This window comes from Fundulus heteroclitus, chromosome 20, assembly GCF_011125445.2.
Source record: "Fundulus heteroclitus isolate FHET01 chromosome 20, MU-UCD_Fhet_4.1, whole genome shotgun sequence".
Classification (NCBI taxonomy): domain Eukaryota; kingdom Metazoa; phylum Chordata; class Actinopteri; order Cyprinodontiformes; family Fundulidae; genus Fundulus; species Fundulus heteroclitus.
In genome coordinates this window covers 34,651,463-34,674,214 of record NC_046380.1, presented here as the reverse complement: position 1 = coordinate 34,674,214, position 22,752 = coordinate 34,651,463, and the positions used below count along the sequence as shown (strand labels likewise).

At 41.6% G+C, this 22,752-nt stretch overlaps 1 protein-coding gene across 2 annotated transcripts in view; it reads left to right on the top strand.

Moving 5' to 3' along the window:
• The window catches only part of tafa4b (TAFA chemokine like family member 4b), a 61,211-nt gene that overhangs the window by 5,561 nt on the left and 32,898 nt on the right, over positions 1–22,752 (top strand). Inside the window, exons 1-4 of one of the 2 annotated variants that reach the window (XM_036152200.1) lie at positions 8,551–8,617; positions 8,871–8,956; positions 10,006–10,121; positions 22,182–22,337. In XM_036152200.1, coding sequence (XP_036008093.1) covers positions 10,007–10,121; positions 22,182–22,337 — 271 coding nt within the window. In that variant the 5' untranslated portion in view covers positions 8,551–8,617; positions 8,871–8,956; position 10,006. Of the gene's footprint in view, positions 1–8,550; positions 8,618–8,870; positions 8,957–10,005; positions 10,122–22,181; positions 22,338–22,752 lie in introns of those variants that run through there. The other variant, XM_021316232.2, reaches the window with a different exon arrangement.

The window sequence follows — 22,752 nt, the reverse complement described above, 5'->3', positions numbered from 1 at the left end:
TCTCTGTCTGTCTCTCTCTATTCTCCTGACTTCTCTCTTTTTTTCTTCTGTCCACCTCCTTGTTCTCTCTGCCCTGTTTGCGGTCACCATCACTTCTATTTATGAGTTTAAGTTTGATTCCTACACTTTACCCTTTTTATTTCTTCTGATTAACCAAAACCCATTTTCATTTGACTAACCACACAACTGCTCTCTTAAGAAGAAGAAAAATCTCTTTCAGTAAATTTAGCTGGTTACAAAGAAAGTAAATTGGGGAGTCGTAATCATTAGAAATGCACACATTGATCGGCCAGTGACTGGAATCCAGCAATTTTCTCATTTTTCACTCTGACCATGTTTGGCAAGTTAATAAATGCGTTATTTTAAAGAATTCCCAGGATTTTTAGTCTATAAACGGGAACAAGCGAGAGCAGGTACTCTGTGACAATTTCAGAAAAGGCAAATAAAAGTTGTGGACATGGTTTTTGATGCGTGCATAAGGATCATTTTGTCGTTCCTGGATCTGAAATGAGTACTACGGTCATAGCAGCTGAAGCACATTTCATCTCTCCTTTGTGGTAGAGTCTGTAAAAAAAAAAAAAAAAAAAAAAAAAAACTGGATCAGTGCCAGAAATTGGTGTCAGCAAGGAAAAAGCTTGATCAATGCATGTCTACAAATGAACATAAAGGCAAATACTTGAAGCATGTGGGAGGGGCCGGTTGGGCGAAGCAGCTGGTTTACCTGCATTTGGATACGATCAAAGACCAAACTAGCACTCGCTGTTTGGTCTCGGCCGCAGAGTAATGATGTCACGATGTACACGGTGACCGACGTCCTCAGGTGACTCACAGTCAAGCAACTGGTCCGCTGTTCTGGCTTCATGGCTGAAGAGCTCAGTAAGAGCTCATACACAAAGATGCTGATTCACTATTTCACAAATTATGAACGTTTCTTGATAGAGGCGGTAGTTTTGGAACAGAAAAGGAAGGAATGGCAAGATTAAGATCAAAACGTGTGTCCATAACCATGGTCTGATATTTAATCATATCTATAATGTGTGTCATGTGAGCGGTTGAGTCATTTCTACACATAAAAATATGAGTTTTGATGGATTTAATCAACAGGAAAATGTCCGATTTTCCTTGTTTGACCAGATGATCATTGATCTGAGCTAATGAAGGGAAAATTGGTTGATTCCGATATTTCAGCCATTTCTAGAGGGAAACACTTGCTGGTTGTGTGGAATTTTTTTTTTATTAACAGGCCAGGTTATGCAATCTTCCTTGTGCTAGTTAATTTTTCTGTACTCGTTCTAATTTTTATCCTTATCCGGTTTTGGAGGGTAAACAAAACGCCGACATTATGGGAACCGGTCAAAGGAACAGATTCATCGAGGGAAAATATTGAAAAGGAAAACAATTACCTAAAACGCTGCTCTTGCCTCTGTGAACATGTCTGCTTTTCCCCACATCCGAATCTACATGGTATTGTTGCTTTAGAGCCGGAGACAAACACAACCAGACTGTGAGAAAGAATGATGGTGTGAGTAAAAGTGTGCAGAGATCCCAGTGAATCACTCTGTCTAAGACCGCGAGTTTACTTACATTGCAGAACACTCCATAAAAATGGCATCACACCATTCTAGATCATAATAATGTGCTTTTTAAATAGAAAAAAGTGAGTTTCAGTTGGCAAAGATGGAAAAAAAGAGGGACAACAGGAGAATAAAGAATGAATATTGCAGATTGTTTTGAAGAGAAAGGACAGGGAAAGCTGGTGAATTGTGAGCAGGTGTGCGCTGTCATCTTAAAGTGTCTCGTTTCCATTTCACCTTTCCATCCATCTTCCGGCGCTCGGGGACACTGACTTTTAATGGCCTTTTAATGCTTTATTAGAATGCAGCAGATTTACGGGCTTGGACCGTGCCGGTGACTGTCAGCGGCGCTGAGGAGGGCTTGCTGCTAAATGTCGACCCGAGCTGGATGAGCGTTTTAAATGACAGAATCCAGGAAGTGGCCCCTCTCCGCACATGCATATTCTAGCTGATGTTGATTAGGTTAATAAATTTCTGCACTTGTTTGGTTCTCATAAAACAAGAAATTTCCTCTCCACCTTTTAACTCTAACTAAGGAACCAAGTAATTCAACCCAGTGGGCTTCTTTGTAATGTGATAATGTTGGAAATACAAATCAGTCCAACCATAAAACAGGTTGGGTCTTTGGCTGCAGTGGTAGGGTTTGATATGACGTATGGGGCTCTCTTCCCAGGGCTGCAAGATCTATGGGGTGGTTGGTGGTGGGGCACAAAAAAAAAAAAAAATAAAATCAATGTTTTTTCATCACATTTGCACTTTCAGTCAATGGGATTGGGCGCCCCTTGTGGTGCCTTGCACATCTTGGATGCTGATGACGGTGATGTTGGTGACTGATTGGCACCTTCTAATTTAGGGGCTCCGTTCAAATGCTATTTCAGTGTGTTTTAAATAATTTTGACCATCTCTATTTCAAAATCTTCAGTATTAGTGCTGGTCAGCTTTAATCAAATAATTCTGAGCTAAAACACCTTTAAAGCCTTTAAAACACAATTTGAGATTTACAAAGATCTTAATCGATTTGACAAAACAGACAAAAAGTGTTTTATTAAGCTTTCTTGTCAACTTTATCACATTAGAATGACATAAGCACGAAAAGCGCATTAGGTTTGCTGGTCAACCTTGTATTAGGCACACACACACACACACACGGATGGATGGATGGACGGATGGATATTTCTTAGTCTTCCATATGACAACAAAGTCACATATTTGGGCAAAATATTTAGGTAACTACAATGTTAAAACCGTGGATGGTCAATAATGCATGTTTTAAAGTATTAAATTAAGTCATCTTTGGTGTATCAGACTATAGGGTTGTTTAAAAGAGCCCTCAGGAGGATCAACAGGTTTTTGTGTTTGTCAGATATTTGTTTTTTGTAATTCTTAATATTTCTGGTGAGTTTTGTAATAAATGTATTTTTACTTTATTCTTTAAGAATGGGCATTGTCTAAAAAAATGAGTGTATCTGTGTTTACGTGTGGGGGTGCCAAACAAGGGTTTTGCCCAGGGCACTATTCATGCAGAATACGTCACATTCGGCGTTTGGCTGCTTGTTGAAATGAGTATATTTAGCGTGGGACTCTTCAAGATTAACAGCTGCAAAAGTAAGTCTGGGCTCCTAGGAATGCTTTGAAATGTAAAACACCAATTGAAACATTTTGGTCTTTCAACAAAAAAGCGAGAGAAAGACAAGAGATGCAATGCTGACAAAAGACAAAGGATAGGGGTCTTTTTTATGAAAGTAAGGAGAGAGCTGGATGTGGAGGCAAAAAGAAACTTTGAACAATTACGTTACATGTTTTTCTAAATCCCAAAAACACACGTATTTCTTGGTCACCGGATCCTGAAACGATGGCTTGTGCAACAAGGAGGGATTTAGACTTAAGTGCAGCCAGATCAATTGAGCTGTAATGGTACCTTAGTGGCAAGGCCATTCTCTGAACTCTACAGTCAATACCACAACCAGGTAATGGTCCTGAATTCAAACATTCACTCACAACTCTCCTTCCCAGCCTTTTTCCCCTGTCAGGCCATTTCAGCAAACCGCTATAGCTTTCACTTATTAGCTTGTGGTTTTATCAGAACGGACGCAGCTGCAGAGAGCGGGCGCCGGCATTGTGGTTTTTGCCTCTGAGCTTTCACACCTTTGTCGCTGCAATCAAAGGAATTATGTGTTTGTGAAATACAGTGTTTTCCGTGTTTTTCACAAGATGGAAAAAAAATATTCAAATATGATCAGAAGTAGCTGTTACAGAGAAAGCTGCAATTTATCGTTGCATCGATAAAGTGGCGTGGAGAATCTGCAGGAATGGAAAGTGTAAACACCGAGGAGGACTTGAGCAAGAGAAAACAGCAACCGGACCGTTAAAAAGGGGCCGATAAATGCAAAGAGCCATGCCTCATGAATACCGTGGCATCCGAGTTTGTAAATTGGGTCTGTGCAATTTAGTGCATGTCTATATTTGCACGGACCCGCTCTCTGCGCCCAGCGACCCAAACGAAACAGCAAGGAGCAACATGCTGTAATGGCTGTGCGCTTGGGAGCGGGCAAGAAGCCGCACATTACACACCCCGGCTGAATGTTAATACTGTGCATATCGGTGGAAATCTGCAACGCTTCACTTGAGATCCCACTGAGCTTTGTGCTTTTGCCCGTTTCATTTTCAATATCTTTCCGCCTTAGGGAGACACACTTTGTTTTACACTGATAGGATTTTTTTTTTTTTTTTTTTTTTTTGTCTGCTTGGGTTGTGTCTGGGCACAGCGAATGCTTGTGTGGTCCTCAGACTTATTCACATCCCTTCTTTTTCCACACGTATGCGCCGTAATAGAACCAGAGTTCTTTATCTGAGTTGGGGTCTTCTGCTTTATTTCACTGAAACAGATTTAAATTCTATTTTGATTCTCAGAACGCCGTTGAGGTGAAATGGTTACTCAATGAGGAGCGTTCCCAGTAGAAATCAAACTGTATGTGCTCTTGCTGAGCTCAGATAGTGATAAGGAGGATTTACGCTTGATATGCTGCAAGGTTAGGATTAAACACGTTCCCCTCCTTTTTCAAATTGTTTTTCCTTTGCTCTTCTCTGTTTCTTTATCTTTATCTCCTTCTCCTAATTTTTTTCTTTGATAATCTTCAAGCAGAACACCGAAATCAAAGGCTATGACACTTTTTCAGGAGTTTTTATATATTTTTTAGTACGTTAACATGGTGTACTTTATGGTTTAGATCCAATTAAGACAAACACAAAAACCTCTTGATCCTCCTGAGGGCTCTTTTAAACAACCATATAGTCTGATACACCAAAGATGACTTGATTTAATACTTTAAAACATGCATTATTGAGCATCCACGATTTTAACATTGTAGTTTTGCCCAAATATGTGACTTTGTTGTCATATGGAAGACTAAGAAAGACTAAGAAATATCCATCCATCCATCCATCCATCCATCCATCCATCCATCCATCCATCCATCCATCCCCAATTCTACATGCAGGGTTGCAGGGGAGCTGCTCTCATTGGGCGAGATGGGCAAGGTGCACCCTGGCCAGGTCTACGAAATTAATTGACATAAAAAAAAAGAAACAAACCAATCAACTGATCGATAACATGGGCCTGATTAAAAAACAAAAATCAAAATAATTGGAGACTTACCTCACACTCTTTACTGAGCTGGATTGTATGTGTCGGTGTTACCAGTGGGTTGAAAATAAGCGACGGAAAAATAGCAAATTCCAAATAATTTTTTTTTCAAAATCCCAGCTCTATTTTGTGTTTGAGACTGTCTGTACGGGGCGGCATCTAATTTACAGAGCTGTGTGAGAATAGGCTTTAAATCCAAATAAAAATGTTTACTAAAGCCCGGTGCCACTAAGGTTATCCAATAATGACACGCTTCCTGTAGCTAACAGTGCAGCTGAACAGCAGCTTCCTGTCCTGCCCTGTCCCGACAGATGATATAATCTGTGTGACTGACACACGGCGCGGAGCCAGTGACAGCTGCATCACACAGAAAGTGTTTAGCAAACCTGTTTCTTGATGCGGCAGATGAGGTCAGAGTCTGTATCCGGTGGAGTAATTTAGCAAATTCATGTGTGCGGGTGTCTGTTTTGTGATGTTGGTGGTGATGGGTGGGAAGGGGTGGGGGTGGGGTAAGGGGGGGGGGGGGGGGGGGGCCCTGGCGGAAGATGTGGTTCGGATGCGGGGCACACGGATGTATATTTGTGGAGGAGGTAGATCTGCCTGGGTGCATGCCAATGAGCCGACGTGTCAGTCCTGCGTGATTACTCGGAGAAATGACACAGCTCAGCCTCTCAGCCCTCTGAGACGCGCGGTGAGAAGAGACGGAGAGGGTGATGTTGCAGGAGGGATAATTTTAGATGGGGTGAGACTCGATGTGCTCAGATAATCTTGAGCATATTTGCGCTCTGTTTGCTGGGTTATGGGAGGTTCTTCTCTGCTGCCAGAATAAGTCAGGTCATCTGAGCTCCCCCCCCAAAAAAACAACAACAAACCAAAACACTCTCCTTTTAACATCAAACCATCCAAACTTACATTTTGGTCAGGGATGGTCCAAGGATTTGTGGGGTCATAGACTCAGGGGCCTTTCAACTAAAACCAGACACCACAGCTCAACCAGCATCACCTTTCCTGGCTGATTACAGGCTGGAAACGATCTAAAAGGTCTTTTAAAGAGTAAAACAGATTATTTTGGGGAAAGCCAATGCAATTGTCAGGGTTGACATACGGCGGGACCTCTGAAAACAACCATCCTAATACTAATTTCTCCATGACGCATAATGCGAACAGCTCAGGAATGTTCAAAAACACAGATTGGTTGAGGCTGTCGTGCGAGCCGGCACCCTGCATGCCTCTCGCTACCCTGGCTGTGTTCTAGCTGTATCCTCCTTGTGTTGCTGCTCCATGAGCTCTGTTTCTCCCACGCTGTGTCCTCCCTGGTTCTCCTATGTCTGCCAAGATGACAGTGAAGAAGCAGACGGTGGAGACCCCCCCCCCCCCACCCACCCTTCCCGACCCCCCCCCCAAAAAAAACAAGAAGGAAATTGTGTTTCAGTCAAACAGGTGGGTGGCAGAGATACTATTATTGCTTTAATATTTCGCCACACAAAACTGTGAGCAACTTTATTATAAAGGATTAATTACTCCATTATGCTGAAAATTAAATTAGTGTGGAGTACTGTAGAGTTACTACATTGCGGGTGAGGAGGGATGTGAGCAAATAATTTTAATTATCTCTAGTTTTTTTTTTTTTTTTTAATGAGGAAACCTGCTCTCACATATTAATTTTTCAAGATATAAATTACTTGTTCGGAAGTATTTCATTTGTAGTCAGAGAACACAATTAAACCCCTCGAGTAGTTTGTTCTTACTTGTGCAGTTGGGGTCTCCGCAGTCTGACGTCACTGATTCACATCTTCCATTTTAAATACCAAGCATGACGAGGTTTTCTTTTTAAAGCTCAACAGCTGACCGGTCCCGGTAGGGCTGGAAGCCAAAACGGACAGCTTAGCTCACTTATTTCTTGGGCCTGCTCTGAGTTTTGTACAACACCGTGTGTATGTCTCCCAGAATAAGAGCACACATTGTTTTCTATGTTTCCCTTTTTGGCTTAAGACTCTGTAAAGGTTACAATATTGCTCTCTGTAATGGGACATTTTCTCCCCGCGGTCTGAATGAGCAGCATCTACACACACACACGTACACACACGCACGCACACACACACGCCTGCACGCACGGCTATGCTCCTCTAATGCGTGTATCACAGAACAAAGCTGATAAAAATGCATGCCCTGGCTCCGCTTTTGAAAAGGGAATAAGAAATAGGCCTCTGTGCAGCCACGCAGCATGCTTAATCACTTCTCAGAGCACATGCACCTTGCATACTTACACATACTGTACTGGAATCACATTATTACACGCAAATACACCAGTTTACACTTCGAAGAGGAACCTCAAAAGATGTGAATTTGTGGATATTCTGAGTTCTGTAGGAATGTGGGAATCATAGTTAGTCCAATCTTTTACCTATACCTTGGTGATGTGCCAGCCCCCTCCTGCCCCTATCCCAACATGATATATTCTGGTCCCAACAGTATTTATGTGAGGCATCTGTCTCCTATTTGTTGACCTTGCTGCAATGGAGCTTCCGAGGAGTATTATTTAATTGCCACGTTAGTTTCTCCTGTTCAAAACGGGTTCTTGTACGCCACCTTGCAGATCTCTGGTGCTTGCTGTTACATCTTCCCCCACCAGGGGGCAGTGGCGCTACATCAATGTTCGAGGAGAAATGAGTCGTGGCCAGAGCTTGCTTGAGCCTTTCGCAGAAGTTCCTCAGCATATTGGCGGACTGTCATTGCATATCAATGAAATTTGATGAATAATGAAGGTTTGAGGAGCGGAGAACATTTTGTTATTAATGTGACTCTGTTGTCTTTCTGTGAAGGCTGCAGAGTTTTTTTTTTCTCTTTGCAAAGAGAGAGGTGTGTTGACACTCTATTATAGCAGGATGGTAATTTACCTTGTGTGTGTGTGTGTGTGTGTGTGTGTGTGTGTGTGTGTGTGTGTGTGTGTTTGTGTGTGAAAGCACACTTGCATCAGAGGCTGTCACTCAGCTGTAATTAGGAAGAGTCTCTCCTGCTGTCCTGTGACAGGCTTTGAATTTACCTTGCAAACACTGAGCAAATTTAGTGTGTGTGTGTGTGTGTGTGTGTGTGTGTGTGTGTGTGTGTGTGTGTGTGTCAAAACTTGGTTCTATGGCATATTTGATCAGCTGTTAAATGTTTCAGCTAATAGGCCCCTCTGCTGTTTCCCTTTTATGTACACATATTTTGGAATCAGTTCGATTTTTAGTTTATTATGCATGTTGTTTTATGTGTCCATCTCTCTCTCTCTCTCTCTCTCTCTCTCTCTCTCTCTCTCTCTCTCTCTCTCTGCGTGTGTGACAGACAGCGGGACTGTTTGCGAGGGGTCGAGGGGGGCCTGCGTGTGATGTTTAGAGCGGGGATCACACTTAGCCTGGGGGTAGGTGAACCCATTGTAAACAATGGATCTGACAGAATCTAGGCCTTCACATCTTCAACCCTCTGCGTGCCTCTGCATGTGTGTGTGTGTGTGTGTGTGTGTGTGTATATGTGGTGTGTGTGCGAACACGCGCGCGAGGGTGCTTGCCTATGCGTGAGCAGACCCCTGTGCAAGGCCACCGAAGGCCACGGCGGAGCCCCAGGACCGACTGGTCTCTCTCTGACAGGGCGTCTTTGTGCTTTCCTTTCTCCAGAGGGTTCTTCTGTTCAAGGCGAGGAAGAGCCGCCATGACCTTTAACCCGTGAGGAGCCTGGCCAGCGGAAGACAGACGACAGACAGGTGAGAAGACGTCGTGGGAAGCTCTGACACACGTTCACGTTGATCAGCTTTTTCTCCGATAATGATTCCTCTGCAAACATGTTGCTGAAAATAAACTTAGGGTGAGCTTATTCATGTTTATCTCCTTTGACTGGTTGGTCTAACCCACACCTGTAGACCCACCGTTACGGAATAATACAGGATTTAACCTTTTAACGCCCGGCGCAATTTGTTGGGATTTTATGCGATAGGCCAACACAAAGCAGTGCGAGGTTCTTCCACAGATTAGAGCTTGAACAGTGTGGCATGTCTGTGTGTTCAGCCCCCTTGCATTAAATGTAAAATTTGCCTTTTAATGTAATCACAGCTGCAGCTTTTGACTTTTGTTTCCATTTTTCTCCATTCTTCTTTGCACAATAGCTCAAAATGCAAATTTTCTCCAAATAATGCACTACTTTGTGTAGATCTATCAGTTCCAATAAAATGCATCGATGTTTGTAGTTTTAATGTAATGAATTAAGTAAAAGTTCAGGGAGTGTGGATTTTTTTTTTTTTTCGGAGAGCAACACATAGCCCTAAAATTTAGGGATTACTACCTGAAAAGAGGGAAATCTTTCATTCATTATTCTTGAACTATTGATCATTTATCATTACCACATCGTCCGACTGACTGGGCTAAAATACATTTCCGGTTTTCCAATGACTCATAATGACAGCACTTTTTCTCCCCCCTCACTCATTTTTTTTAAACAATATGGTGTAGATTGAAAAATGTTACCCCCAACGTGAATTTACATAAAAGCGCACAGAGATGCTGCTGCTGCTGCTGCCGGTTAAGCTGTAGATACTCAGACAACAACTGTGGTTGTGGGAGCTGGAAAAAAGGGTTTCCTCGGGTCAGGGCTGTTTTTAAATTTGTATTTTTCTTCCTTTGACCTTTACCAGCTCACCTCTTACACTGTTTGTTCAGAAAGCTGCAATTGTTGGTTGTTTTTCAGCCTCTTCCTGAATTTGCCCTCCTCTCTCTTCTCCCTCTTTGCCCCCCCCCCCCCCCCCCCTCTTCTCTGTAGGATGAAGCTGAGGGGAAGGTCAGCTTGGCCTTGGCAGGTGGCCTTCCTCGTTGCCTTGGTGATGCCCTGGGTTGACCCAGCGTCCGCCGGCAACCGTAATCATCGGGGACCAACAGGTACACGGGGTCTTGCTCTGAATCCCCCCCCTCCGCCGCAGCGAGAGGTTAATTACACTGTCATTTCAGAGGTACAACACATGCTCCCTGAGCCTGACGCGGAGTGGGCTGCGCTGCATCATGAGGGGCGAGGGGTCCAAGTGGAGATGTTTTCCTCTTTTCCCCACTCTGACAGAATGTAACCTAGACAAGGACTCGTATTTAGCTTCGTTGCAAAAAAAAAAAAAGAAAAAAAAAAGGAAAAAGAAACTGTTTGAGTGATACGGCCAACGCAGATACACATAGCACTTAAGCTGTCAGACACTGTCAACACAAACTGTATGGGTGAGAGCTCGTCTCTTCACAGTGTGGATGTGCAGCATTTTAGAGCCAACGCTGTTCTCAAGGAGTCTCACTACTTCGCGGTGTTAACATAAGATTGAGTGTCTCTCACAAGTAGCAGAGGCCCTGAACTCCCAGTGTTTCTCATCCAGTCATCAGAGCCTTTAACCGTTAGTCTGCATGTATAGAGCCCTTCAAGAGTATTCGGTGAACCTTTTTCAAGCCGAGTCCCAACAGAACCACAAACCTCAGGTTATTCTATCGGGATTTGATGTGATCGAGGCACAGTGTGTCATTGCGAAGTGAAAGGAGATGGACTCGTGGTTTTCAACAGTTACAAATGAAAATGTAAAAGGCGGGAGGTCCACCCCCCCACCACCGTCCTCTGATACACTAAATCAGTGCAGTTAAATTGCCCTTCAGAAGTCCACCTGCACGTGATTTAATCTCATAAAAGTACGGCCGATCTGTGAAGGGCCCCGGGGTTTGTCATGGGAAACAACATCGCGCAGACCAAAGAAACACCGCAGACAGATCAGGGAGAAAGGTGTGAAGTTTAAAGCAGGGTTTTAAAAACAACACCCCAAGCATTTAACATCTTGCCCAATCCGTCATCTGGAAATGGAAAGCTTTCGGCTCAGCTTCAGACCCACAGAGACGTGGCAGTCCACCACACGCAGGCCTTAAAGGCTAAATCTGTTTCCTTATTATTTCTGTGTGGACGACCACGGGGACATTTCTGCTGAGTCACGGCAACATGTTTGCTGAAACCTCCCAAGCCCCCCCCCCTCGCTCTTAATTACGACAGTTTGCTTAATTGTGTCTCAGTTTCTCCCCTCTCGCTGCTCGTGTTACGCAGGGTGACCTTTACGCGTCGCAGAAATGCTACCAGCATCCAGTGTTTTCGACGCGCGATTGTATTCGTTTCCTTTTAAGTGAAGAAAGGAGGCTGCCTGCTTACGGCAGGGACACGACTAATTACAGACTCTGTGGATTGTGAAGGTCAGCATCATCCCCTGCCCCCTTCTCATTTCACACTCGCTGAGAAACAAGATATCTCGCACACAAACGGACTGCTGCTTTTTTTTTTTATTTGATGGTTTACTCTAATTGGTGGAGGCTTAAGACCTGTCAGCTGTGAATATCAATAACGCGCACATAATGTGGTTTGAGGTTGAAAAAATAATTGGGTGAATGTTATTGCTGCCAGATACGTTTGCAAGGGGATTTGACCAGTTTTGCTGCTGTGTTTGTTGGCTGATCGCTGGAACACGGGTGATCAATGCGGGTGCTGCACCTCCATCTGCCACACGGTGGCTCTGTAGGTCAAAAAATACCCTGAAAAGATGCATGAGCGGCACATTTTTAATTTCATCATCTCGTTTTTGTTCTCATTGCAAATCTAAAGTTTTACAAAAACATCAACCAATAAATAATCGATGGATCTTTAGCTCCTCGTTTAACATTTCCTCATCCTAAAGTGAGTTCCTTGCATCCAAGATAAATTTCTTCTAAGGGAGACTAATAAAGATACTTTGACTTTGAAGTGTTACTGCTCCTTATTAACACAAGCATTGAAGAACAAGGCAGGTGATGGACAAAGTGCCTGGAAACTGTTTATTTTTTTACTTTTTATATTTGTCTTTGCATCTGTTCATAGTCCTTTTTGTCATGCCAATATTGAATAGGACGAGATACAACCTGTAAGGTGAAACATTTAGCATAAAAAGTGGATTACATTTATTCCCTTTACTGTTTTTAAAGGCCAATGCTCACTGAAATAGAACAAAACAGATGACTGGAAACGCAGTTTTTTTTTTCTCCTGCAAAGCACTTTGCCTTCACTGTGTGCAAAAACCGCTCTACAAATAAAGACTGATTGATTGATGAACCCTAAAGCAACAACCATCTTAGAACAGAGAAGAAAGTAAGAATTTTAAACATGCAGTGCATACATACCAACCTCCACAGTGTTTTTGCCAACCCCATTGAAGATAAAATCTCTTCTAATGAACCGATCTTTTATTGCAGCAGCATAATCTCCAGCAAATGAAAATGCAACGTCCTATACAGTGAATGTGACTGAAACCTTTTTGTAAATCCATACTTTTAATGTTTGACTTGATCCGAGTTATGGAAACTTCTAGTTAGCTCTAAATGACTTTCTGATTCCCCGGGTTTATAAATAGGACAGCGGCCCGCTGTCACTTGGACAATGACCACCATAGCTGAACAATGACCCACGTTTTTCATGACACCGCACACAGTGGGGAGGATGGTGTCAAGAGTGACATATTGCTGGTAGGAGATTTCCATGGCAACCTTCAGATGTTAATGTGAACTGATTTTTGGGGTCCCCTTGCTGTCAGCCAGTTTCCAACACAAACTGGCGGAGTTCTCCAATCTCTCCGGGGACTTTAGCTGGACTGTGTGCTGGCTTTGCATTAAAAAAAACAAGCCCACAGCTTCACAGGGCTCCTACTGTGCTTAACGCGGGACATGAGGTGCTTTTTCACATGTTCATCCTTCACATCAGAGTCACCTGGAGCATTAACCGGAGGAAAGCTCTTAACGCCTCAGAAGACCTGCTGGGGCTCACGACAGGACAAATTCTGTTACTTTTGGTTTAATTAATTATCTTCTAGAAAAGTAAAAGGTAATGATCGACAAACTTTTTCTTTTTTTTTTTTTTTTTTTTGCCAGATCAGCACAGAAATGGCTCACCTGACACAAAATGAACCTTCTTCCATGGTGACATCTTTGGGTGATTCTAGGAAAAACTGTGGGCCTGAGCTAAAGGGAAGAGCGCGTTAGAGAGGACAAGAGCATTTGCGTAAAGAGAAATGGTCAAACAATGGTCAAAAATTCTGCCCCATTTACAAAAAAGGGGCTATACAAATGATTAACATCAGGAGCGACAGCAACTGTGGCACTGCTGGATTTTGTAAAAGAAAAATACAAAACGTCTTGATGTGGGATTTCTAGTTCCACTGAATAAAAGGTTCCCACATCAAAGGTTATATTAAAGGCTACATTTTTCTGATCATTTCAGTGTGAGACCATGTAATAAAAGAGGCATTCAGTAGAATGGGCTTTCCATATCTTTACCAGGGCTCCCAATACGTCCACGGCAGCTCTTTTCACTGCTTGACAAACCAAACTCCTTTAAAAAATTAGCAAGACTGTGCTTTTAGAATGATCATTTAACGTCATATTTGTGAGGGACGTTTGGTACCCTCCCCTTCTGGCTTTTTGTGAGGGTAAAAAAAAATGCAACGCTAACAAGGTCAAGTGAGCCTAATTTAACTAAGATGTATCTTGTGCAGCAGCGGTGGGTGCTACCTGCAGCCTGTAACGATAATTAACAGGAATCAGGGGGAGGCCTAATGCGGGCCTGTAAAACACTGATAGTGTCGGGAGGATTGATGGACTGTGTCGGATCAGGCGAGGGGTAAATGGAGCAAGCAGGGGAGAGGTATTAGGGGTTAAAGATGGCTGGTGAAAACAGAAAAAGGATGACATGTTGAGGACAGCTGATTTGTAGCAACGGTGGGCACAACTTGCAGCGAGTTTGACATGTTTTCATGCTGATTGGCACAACAGGTTTTTTTTTTTTTTGAAATCTCCCTCTACCGGAGCTACTCTGTGTGCGCCTGCAGAGATGTAAACCGCATCACCTCCTAGATTCTGATTCCATGACCTCAGACAGAGCTGCTTGATACCTGCCCTTTTCTCAGCCACAGACATGCCTGTCAGGAATTGACAGGGGGAAAGACATAGCCTTTTTGATAAATTGTACAATTCTCCTGCTTGTCTGTGTCTGTCAGAATACATCAGTCGCCTGACTAACCCATCAGTTCAAGGCGCTCTGAATGCCCGGCTATTGTTACACCCCCCCCCCACCTCCCTCCCCGCAGCCCGCTGCAGGAATAGAAGCATTTAGCCATGCTTGAGAAGTCTTTTCATCTCAGCGTGTAGGGCTCTATTACACTGATATGGCCATAACAGAATGCTTTAAAGGCAACACTGAGACATTCGACACACTGTTAGTTTGTGTATATAGCTGGGAGCCGAATGCTTAACCCATAAATCTTTAGTAGACGAGGGGTGAGAGTAAGCAGGGCGTTGGTATGGAAGGTAGAGCTGTGGGGGTTCATCGTTAAGACTCAGCACTATTTCTAGTATTACAATTCACACTTCTTGGTCTCCACCCCGCCCCAACATTGGTTTTAACTAGGTGCAAGACTTTTCACTCTCACTGATGATTTATCTTTAATGCATACACACACACACACACACACACACACACATTTTATACAAAACCAGCTAGACTTACTCCTGTTAAAGCAAAGTCACAATAAACACAAGCTGGGTTTGTTTCTATGTCTGCACAATCGAACACGCCGATGCAGTTATGCATCAATGCTAATTTGCTAGCATGGTGACATTTAACATAAAATAGGATCCTCTCAGTCAGGATGTTTTATCCCCAATGCACGTCTGAGTCAGGAAAAGACCTTTTGCTGATATACGTCCAATTTGACATGAACAGCGCTGCCTCCGATTTTTTCTGGTTTTGCGCCATTGTAATGCACCGACCACAGAGAAGCCGATATTTAAGCCTGAGTCTGTGTCGCGCTTAAAAGGTTTATTTAAAAATAAAGCAATATCTTGGTGCTGGCAGGTTAATGTCCAGAGCGGCGCGGGAGACAGGCAATGCTGACAGTAGGCTGCTCAATCTGGGAGCGATTGGCTGTGAGAGGCAGGCGTATATGGGCAGGATCACAGATGAGAGGAATGAAGGCGATTAGGAGAGTCAGGTGTAGCCGCTCACTCTAATTAGCTGAGTAGAGTAGAGCAGAGCAGAGGGTGGCAAACAGCAGCCCCCCCTCCAAAGAAACAAACAAACAAAAAAGACAGATGACAGGAAAGACAGGGCAGAATGCATAGCATGCAGATAAGCAAAGAAATTTAATGTCAGACAATCTGAGTAAATTAAAAAAAGCTGGTTTTAAATGTGATTTAATTTAATGAGAAAAAGGCAAAGTTTTCCCAAAAATGTTTGACCCTTTGTTAAAAAATAATTGTCCCCCCAAACCTAACAATGAATTGTGTAAGTCACTGTGGAGTTATTTTTGCCCACTCTTCTTTGCAGAATTGTTCACTTATCATAAACAGTCCATTTACGGTCACTCAAGCTCATTCATGTCTAGACTTTGACTAGGCCACGGCAAAGCCTGTACTTTTTTTTATTTTTTTTAACTATTTGGAGGTAGACCTTCTGTTGTGCTGCCATATGACCTAAATGTGCTTAAGTGTGTCCTCGAAAAATGATGGCCAGACAGGACGATGGCTACTTTAGGATTTTGTTATAGGGAACAAAATTCCTGCTTTTATCAACTCTGGCAAGTCGTCCAGGTACAGGTGGGTATATATATATATATATATATATATATATATTTTTTTTTTTTTTTTTACATAGGACCGGGTTGGTTTAAAAGACTTTTTTTCCCACATGTGTAAATGAGATCATATTTTTAAAACTCAGTTTTTTTTATTAAGTCAGATTTTTTTGTGCAGAATTTCAAAACTTGCCTGAAGGTTTGAAATGTTCAAATGTGAAAAAAGCCCAACTTAGTACACGTTTATAAAAGGGGAAATGCTTGACAAATGCTTCAGGACCTATTGGCTTGTGTTGACACGTACAGTTTCAGTGAAGTCGTGTGTTGCTCCTGCAGTCTTTATCCTGAGCAGTTTAACGAAGTTTTAGGCTAACTCTACCATGTGTGATTTCAGTTGTGCGGACAGTGCAGGCAATAAACTGCTGGCCAGTTAGTTAAATTGTGTAAGTGTAAAACTTTATTAACTTAGCGCTTTGCTTGAAAAGGGAAAAACAAAAGTTTAAACTGCTCTCTTATGTTGGACATAGCATGCAGAGCTGGTCATATGACAAAGGGTGAAAAAACAAAATTGTTTAGGAAAACCTGGAATCGTTGGATCGAGAAAGTTATTTGTAGGGCCTATGATAAAGTGTTCCAGAAATGGCCAGAGATCTTTTTAACCAGTAGCTGCAAGGCTTGCTGGGGGTGAGGCTAAGTTAAAATCTCCAACAGTAGGACAACCACAGATATCTGGAGTCACATCCTATAAAATTACAGGAACATTTCTAGCTCAAGAAACCTTGTCATTACGGAAAATTATCTCAATGTGAAGATTCTCTGTCTTATTAGCTTAGCAGTGAAAATATCAAGTTTTACTTATTAAATAAACTATAAGCCACCCCAGGCAATGAGTTTACAATACTCCATAGGTCACAGTGTTAAAAAATAAAATAAAAATGTTTTTCGCTGTAGAAGTTATTATTTCCTTTGTCAAATAGGTTTTGCTTATTAATTGAACATCTTGGATGCTTCGTGGTATAAATCATAACAATGGCAAAATGCAACAGTAAGCACGTCAATTGTTGGATACATTGACCAATTTGCTTAATATTATAACATATATCTAAAACTGATGTATTGCATTTGACCTTTTGATTATTTGCTGCAATACCTTTACGTTGTAAGCTGACAAAATACCAGCCATCAAAGATCGTAATGAGGATTCTTTAATGAGGAACCTACGGAGAACTTACTGAACAGAAAACAGGCAGCGTCGGTCTACACGAGTTTATCTAAGAACAGCTGATTTATTTTGCCCTACTGGGCTTTTCTCACATATGTATAGATCTGTTTTCAATCCTGCATGTAGGCCTGTACTTTTAGAAAAAAAAAGGTCATCCATGTTTGTAAAAGCAAAGAACATCCTGTCGTCAAAAATGACATTACTACTACATTAAAAACCCGGTGTCTCTGTGTCATGAGCCCAAACCTGACAGTTAATACTTGGATATAATTTAGAGGTTAATTTCATGAGCCAGATACAGAAATGAAGCGGTATTTTTTGTCCTTTGTAAGCTGGCTATTAAACACAGCCTTGTTAGAGTATTTGCCTGAAGTTCATCTTGGACTGTTTTCATTTTTTAGTTATTTTCATTAATGTGCATCTGTACCTCTTAAGCAAACCCAATGGACACACTAACTCTCTCCCTCTCTTCTTGCTCTTGTCCCCTAAGTAACAGAAACCCTTTTTTCTTAAAAGAAGCATGTGGGTTGTTTTCATATCGTACACCTGCCTTTATTTACTTTACCAGCATTAATAGATTATTTGTTGGGGATTTTAATTAGGGTGCAAACTGTTGGCAGATTTTCAATTATGCATAAATAAAAGTATGCCATGGTTTTATCCATCTGCTGTTCGCACATCATAAAACACTGTCACGCTTGAGAGGAACATCTTGCTTTTACAGAAAATGTGGTTCTGTTTAAAGATTATGAGCAGTAAATATCTGAACCCCAGTGGGTAACTGCTTTGGCGTGTCCGTATAGTATTAAGTCAGATTATAGTCGATCCTGCAGGATAAGGCTGTTAAGTCTGAGAATGACCAAGACCAAAGTGATTATTTTCAGATTTTCTATCTGAAAATAACTCCAAACTTAAAAGCATCTTAGTAGGTCATGCAAATACCGATAATTGCAGGATTTTTATTCTGCATTCATTCTCAGCATGCATTTTGGAGGATGCATTGCAGGTCCACGACTTCTCAGGTACATTTCAAGTATGAAAAATCACTAACTTCCATACTCTCAGTGTATTTTTTGACATGTCCAAATTTTGGCAATAAGCTTCAAATGAGACGTGACATGTGTTTTTTTTTTTTCAGCAGTGGAATCTTGTGCAGTGAGTGTACAGAAAGACTACTAGGGATTAGGAGATTGCTGATTGTTTTCATTGACAAACTCTACCTGATAATTTTAGGTCTTTCAAAAGCTCTCTGTGAGTGGTCGTTGGTTTTTGGACAACTCTCCTACTAACCCTTTCATCCTATTTGACAGAAATCTTGCAAATAAAGTTGTCGTAGCTGGTTTGGGGTGAAATCATGTTCTTTCCCCCGGGAAACACACTGCTCATGTGTTGTGATGGTCTTGAGAGAGTTCTTTCCTTTTACTCATTTTATTATTTTTTGTGCTATTGTTTGGAAATGAGAAACAGTCAGTAAGAGCTGAGTAAGTCAGTAAAACTTTATTTATATAGCACCAGTCAAGATCACAAAGTGTTGGACAGAAGGAAACTAAAAACAGTAAACATCTGAATATGCAGGTAGTAAATCAAAACTATTGTAAAAAGATGAGTTTTTGCATTTTAAAAATCTTTCACAGACATTGAACTAAAGGGGTGAGAGTTCTTAGTACTGCTAAGAAGACCCTGTCGCCTTTAGTTTTCTGCCTCATATGTGACACAACAAGCCGGGCTTGGTTACATGACTTACACATGTACAATGACAATTAAGGCTTTGAAGTGAATTGAGTAAAAGCAGTTACTAAACACTAAACCAGTTGATATATTTGCACTAATCGAGGGCGGGGTTACTTTTTAAATACTGATGATTTCAGACGGTTCCTTGGCTTTCAATACCTTTTTATCCAGGATCAAGGCTTCACATGTTCATCATTTATTCACTGTGGTATTCCACTTTATTACACGTTAAAATAATTTAAAGGCTTGTTTTGTTTTAATTTCTTTTTTATGTTGATCACTTGGGTTATTACTGACATCTAGTGCAGATTTCACGCTAACAGCGCCATTAGAAATGCATCGACGCGTTCAATACTTATTTATCCCTCTGCATTAACTGCTTATAACCTTTTAAACAGAACCTAACTTTTAAAATTCTGAGCTGTCCCTTCAAATATAAAGCGCTCCATCCCTGGTCGGATTCAGGAAATCATTAGAGGAGACCCGAGCACCTTCTGACCTCATTACTGGAGCTAAAGATGAGCTGCTCTTTGTTCTCGCTGCTGGCTGTGACACCTTCTTCCTCCACCTGGTTGACTCTGCCTCTGCTCTTCTTTGTTTTTTACTAACAGGCTGTGTGTGTGTGTGTGTGTGTGTGTTTTCAGACGGGGAGTAGCAGAGAGTTTTTGCCAGCTAAAGTTCTCTGACAGCAGAGAAATTAAATTTGAGTTTGGAGCAATTATAATGACGGAATAAACAAGGGAAGCTGATTGGGCTTGATTTAGGCTTTCATTTATTTTCACATTGTTACTCTGTGAGCTTTAATTGTGCCTATTACTGATGCAATTATAGTTGTACTCATAGTTGTTGTGCTCTCAAGTTGTGTACACTTTTTTTTTTTTTTTTTTTTTGCTTCTTGATTTGTATCACTGGATGGAGCCTTCATGTGTGCGCGAGTGTGTGTGTGTGTGGGGGGCAATCTGGCAGCTGCTCCAGCCTCAGGAGAGCCCGAGACAGAGGAGTGAGGGAAATGAAAGTGGAGGGATGATAGTGGAGGGGGGGTGCCCTCAGAGAGCCAGGGATCATTGATGGGGCTCTCTGGAGAGAAGAACAAACAAACTTTAAATCAGAAAGGATGAGAGGGGCCATGGCCTGCAGAAATAGAACCCTCAACAGTTTGTGTGTGTGTGTGTGTGTGTGTGTACATTTGTGCGCGTGCACTAGCGAGATGCTTGTGTTTTTGCGTGTTCCGAAGCACTTTTTGTGTGTGTGTGGCGGCACAGCTCATTCAGCTGAACGCGGAAAGTTTCACCGTCTGTGTAAAGTCACGTAGATAAATGAAATCTGAGCTCATGGCACAGTATAAGCAAGGTTTTTTCCAGAGGTGTAAAGAGGCTTATAGGTAGCTAGTAATGTCACCGGAAGGGTTTGCTGTGTTCGCAGAAAGGCGCCTGAAACTCTTAGGAGTTACAAAACAAGCTTTGCGAGGGAAGATAAGGCAGCTGCAAAGCATTCCGGAGCCATAAGCTAAGATTAGATTCACTGAACATTTTACCCAACAGTGAACGCAAATAGCGGGCATTGAAGCCTCTTCCCCCTGGGGAAGTCAACTGTTAAATACGCTGAATGAAACAACCTCAACACCTAGACTATCTAGCTCCAAACATTAATATTAAACATAAGCCTATTTACATTTCCCGTTTTTTAAAAAGGATTTTCAAGTCACATTGGTGATGCAGTTCCGTTTCAAGGTTTACTTCCTGATGGACTTCTCATATTCAATCGAAAACTCTTCATCGGCATTAAAGCATGAAAGCCTTCTTCTGTTTGTTGATTAGCTTGTTGCATGTGTCGCACGTCTCCGCTGGTTTTTGGCAGTTTATCTTAGGCGATGAGCTCCAAGTTTTTGCCACTGCTTGGCCGTCATGCCATAACCCAGATCTTTAGCTTCCTCCTTTGTTTCTCTGTCAGATTCAAGTCGGGACGATGACTTGGCCTCTCCAAAATGTGAATATTATTTCCAGTTAGAAACGAATAAGAAGTCGGTCAAATTAAAAGATCCCCTTAAATCTAAATAACACTTTAGGAGAATGAATCGTTTTAGAATTTATCACACAAGGCTTGAACTTTACGTTGTATTATTTTTGCAAGACAGGTTTTAGAGTTAGTCTAACTGCTATCCATTGCTTTGGAGTGAAGTTGAAGGATTTGCAGGTAGGCCTCCTTGACTGTTGGACCCTACCACCACCAGAGAGCATGCGTGTCACTAGATAATGTCAAAGAACACTAAGTGATATAATTTATATATTCTGAGAGACATTTTAGAGGGAGAACAGAGGGATTTTTTATATAGATTTTACCCTTACAGTAATTTATCTACATTGAGAACTTCAATTTTAAAACAAAAGTTAATTAGCGCCCTATAAATAGAATAAATAAACATAACTTAACTGAAGTTAAGTAAATAAGCAAAGTTTTTTTTTTATCAACATCAGCACCAGTTAATTTGTGCTTAACCTCATCGTCCTATAAAGAAGGCTGAGAGCATGCCCTTCTACCTTAGTGAAATGAACCCCTGGGTATGTACATTTCTATCTGCTGTTACTACGAAAAAAAAAAATATTATTATTATTATCAGAATAGTATTTGAAAGTAAATGTCTCCACCCAACCCTTTATAACATTCATACTTTCACAAAAAAATCTTAGACGATAATATAATCTGCCACAGTATGTAAACTTATGAGCACAACTGCAACTAGATCAAAGTCCTTGGGGAAGCATTGGAACTATCACAAGAGGTAAGACAATGTGTTTATTATGTCTTTTAAAAAGGTAGTGGTCCTCAGAATAAATACTCAAATTCCATACTAACACCCTAATATTTGAGGAAAACATACACAGATAAACACAAATAAAACATTTGTGGTTTCCAGGGAGGGTTCTTTTATTGTTAGCGGGCTTCTTAGTTGCAGCGTTCCCCCCGTGATGTGTGGCTCCTTTTGCTTCCATCCGTTTGTTCACTTTGACTTAGAAGGACTCAAATGAAAATACTCCCCCCTCCCCATTATCTAATGCTGCTATGTTTTCTTTTTGCACGCAGCAAGAAAACCAGAGGTGCCTTTGTGGTGAAGTTAATGAGGCCACGCTGCTGAGAATAAAAGCATCGCTAAAACCTGTTTATTTATGAATCAAAGACTTAGCCTGGAATAGACCAAGGAGTTTAAATAGCCATAAAAAAACTTCAACAGATTCATTTAATTCTCAGAAAAGCAGCTGCTCAGCATCTCATATTTATAACCAGTAATGATTAGAACGTAAACTTGGTTATTTGTTGCAACAATCCACCAGCAGACTTTTCTAAAGCTTATATATATTTCTACCTTGTTGTTTCTGTATTTTACAGTGTCGTATCAGGTGAAACAGGGCACGTGTGAGGTGGTGGCCATTCATCGCTGCTGCAACAAGAATAAGATTGAAGAGCGCTCTCAAACCGTCAAGTGCTCCTGCTTCCCGGGGCAGGTTGCCGGGACGACCAGAGCCAGACCCTCCTGTGTGGAAGGTAAATGTGTGTGCTGATGTTCATATGAATGGTTGAATCACTGTGTTATCTTCCTCAAGCATCACTTCCAAAGCCTTGAACTTTATCCACTCAACCATTTGTTGTAATTGAAACCAGTGGCAGCTTTTGAGGTGAAAGATATGGCTCCCTGCACTAGATACCGTTCTGTAATGGAGTAGCACTATTTTCCATCACGCAAAAGCTCCAACAAACAAATAAAAAGGACTCTGGCTTTGTCAGTTGCACCACAAGATGATTTCTCCATTGCTATTTTGCATGTTCTGTCGATGGGTGTGGTACAGTGTGAGCAACATTGTTGTTTTTGATACCCATTCTAGTTTCTATTATGGTGTTTTTTAGTTTTTGTCACATTTTGTCATTTCTATATACAATTGTTTCAGTCGACTCCACACAA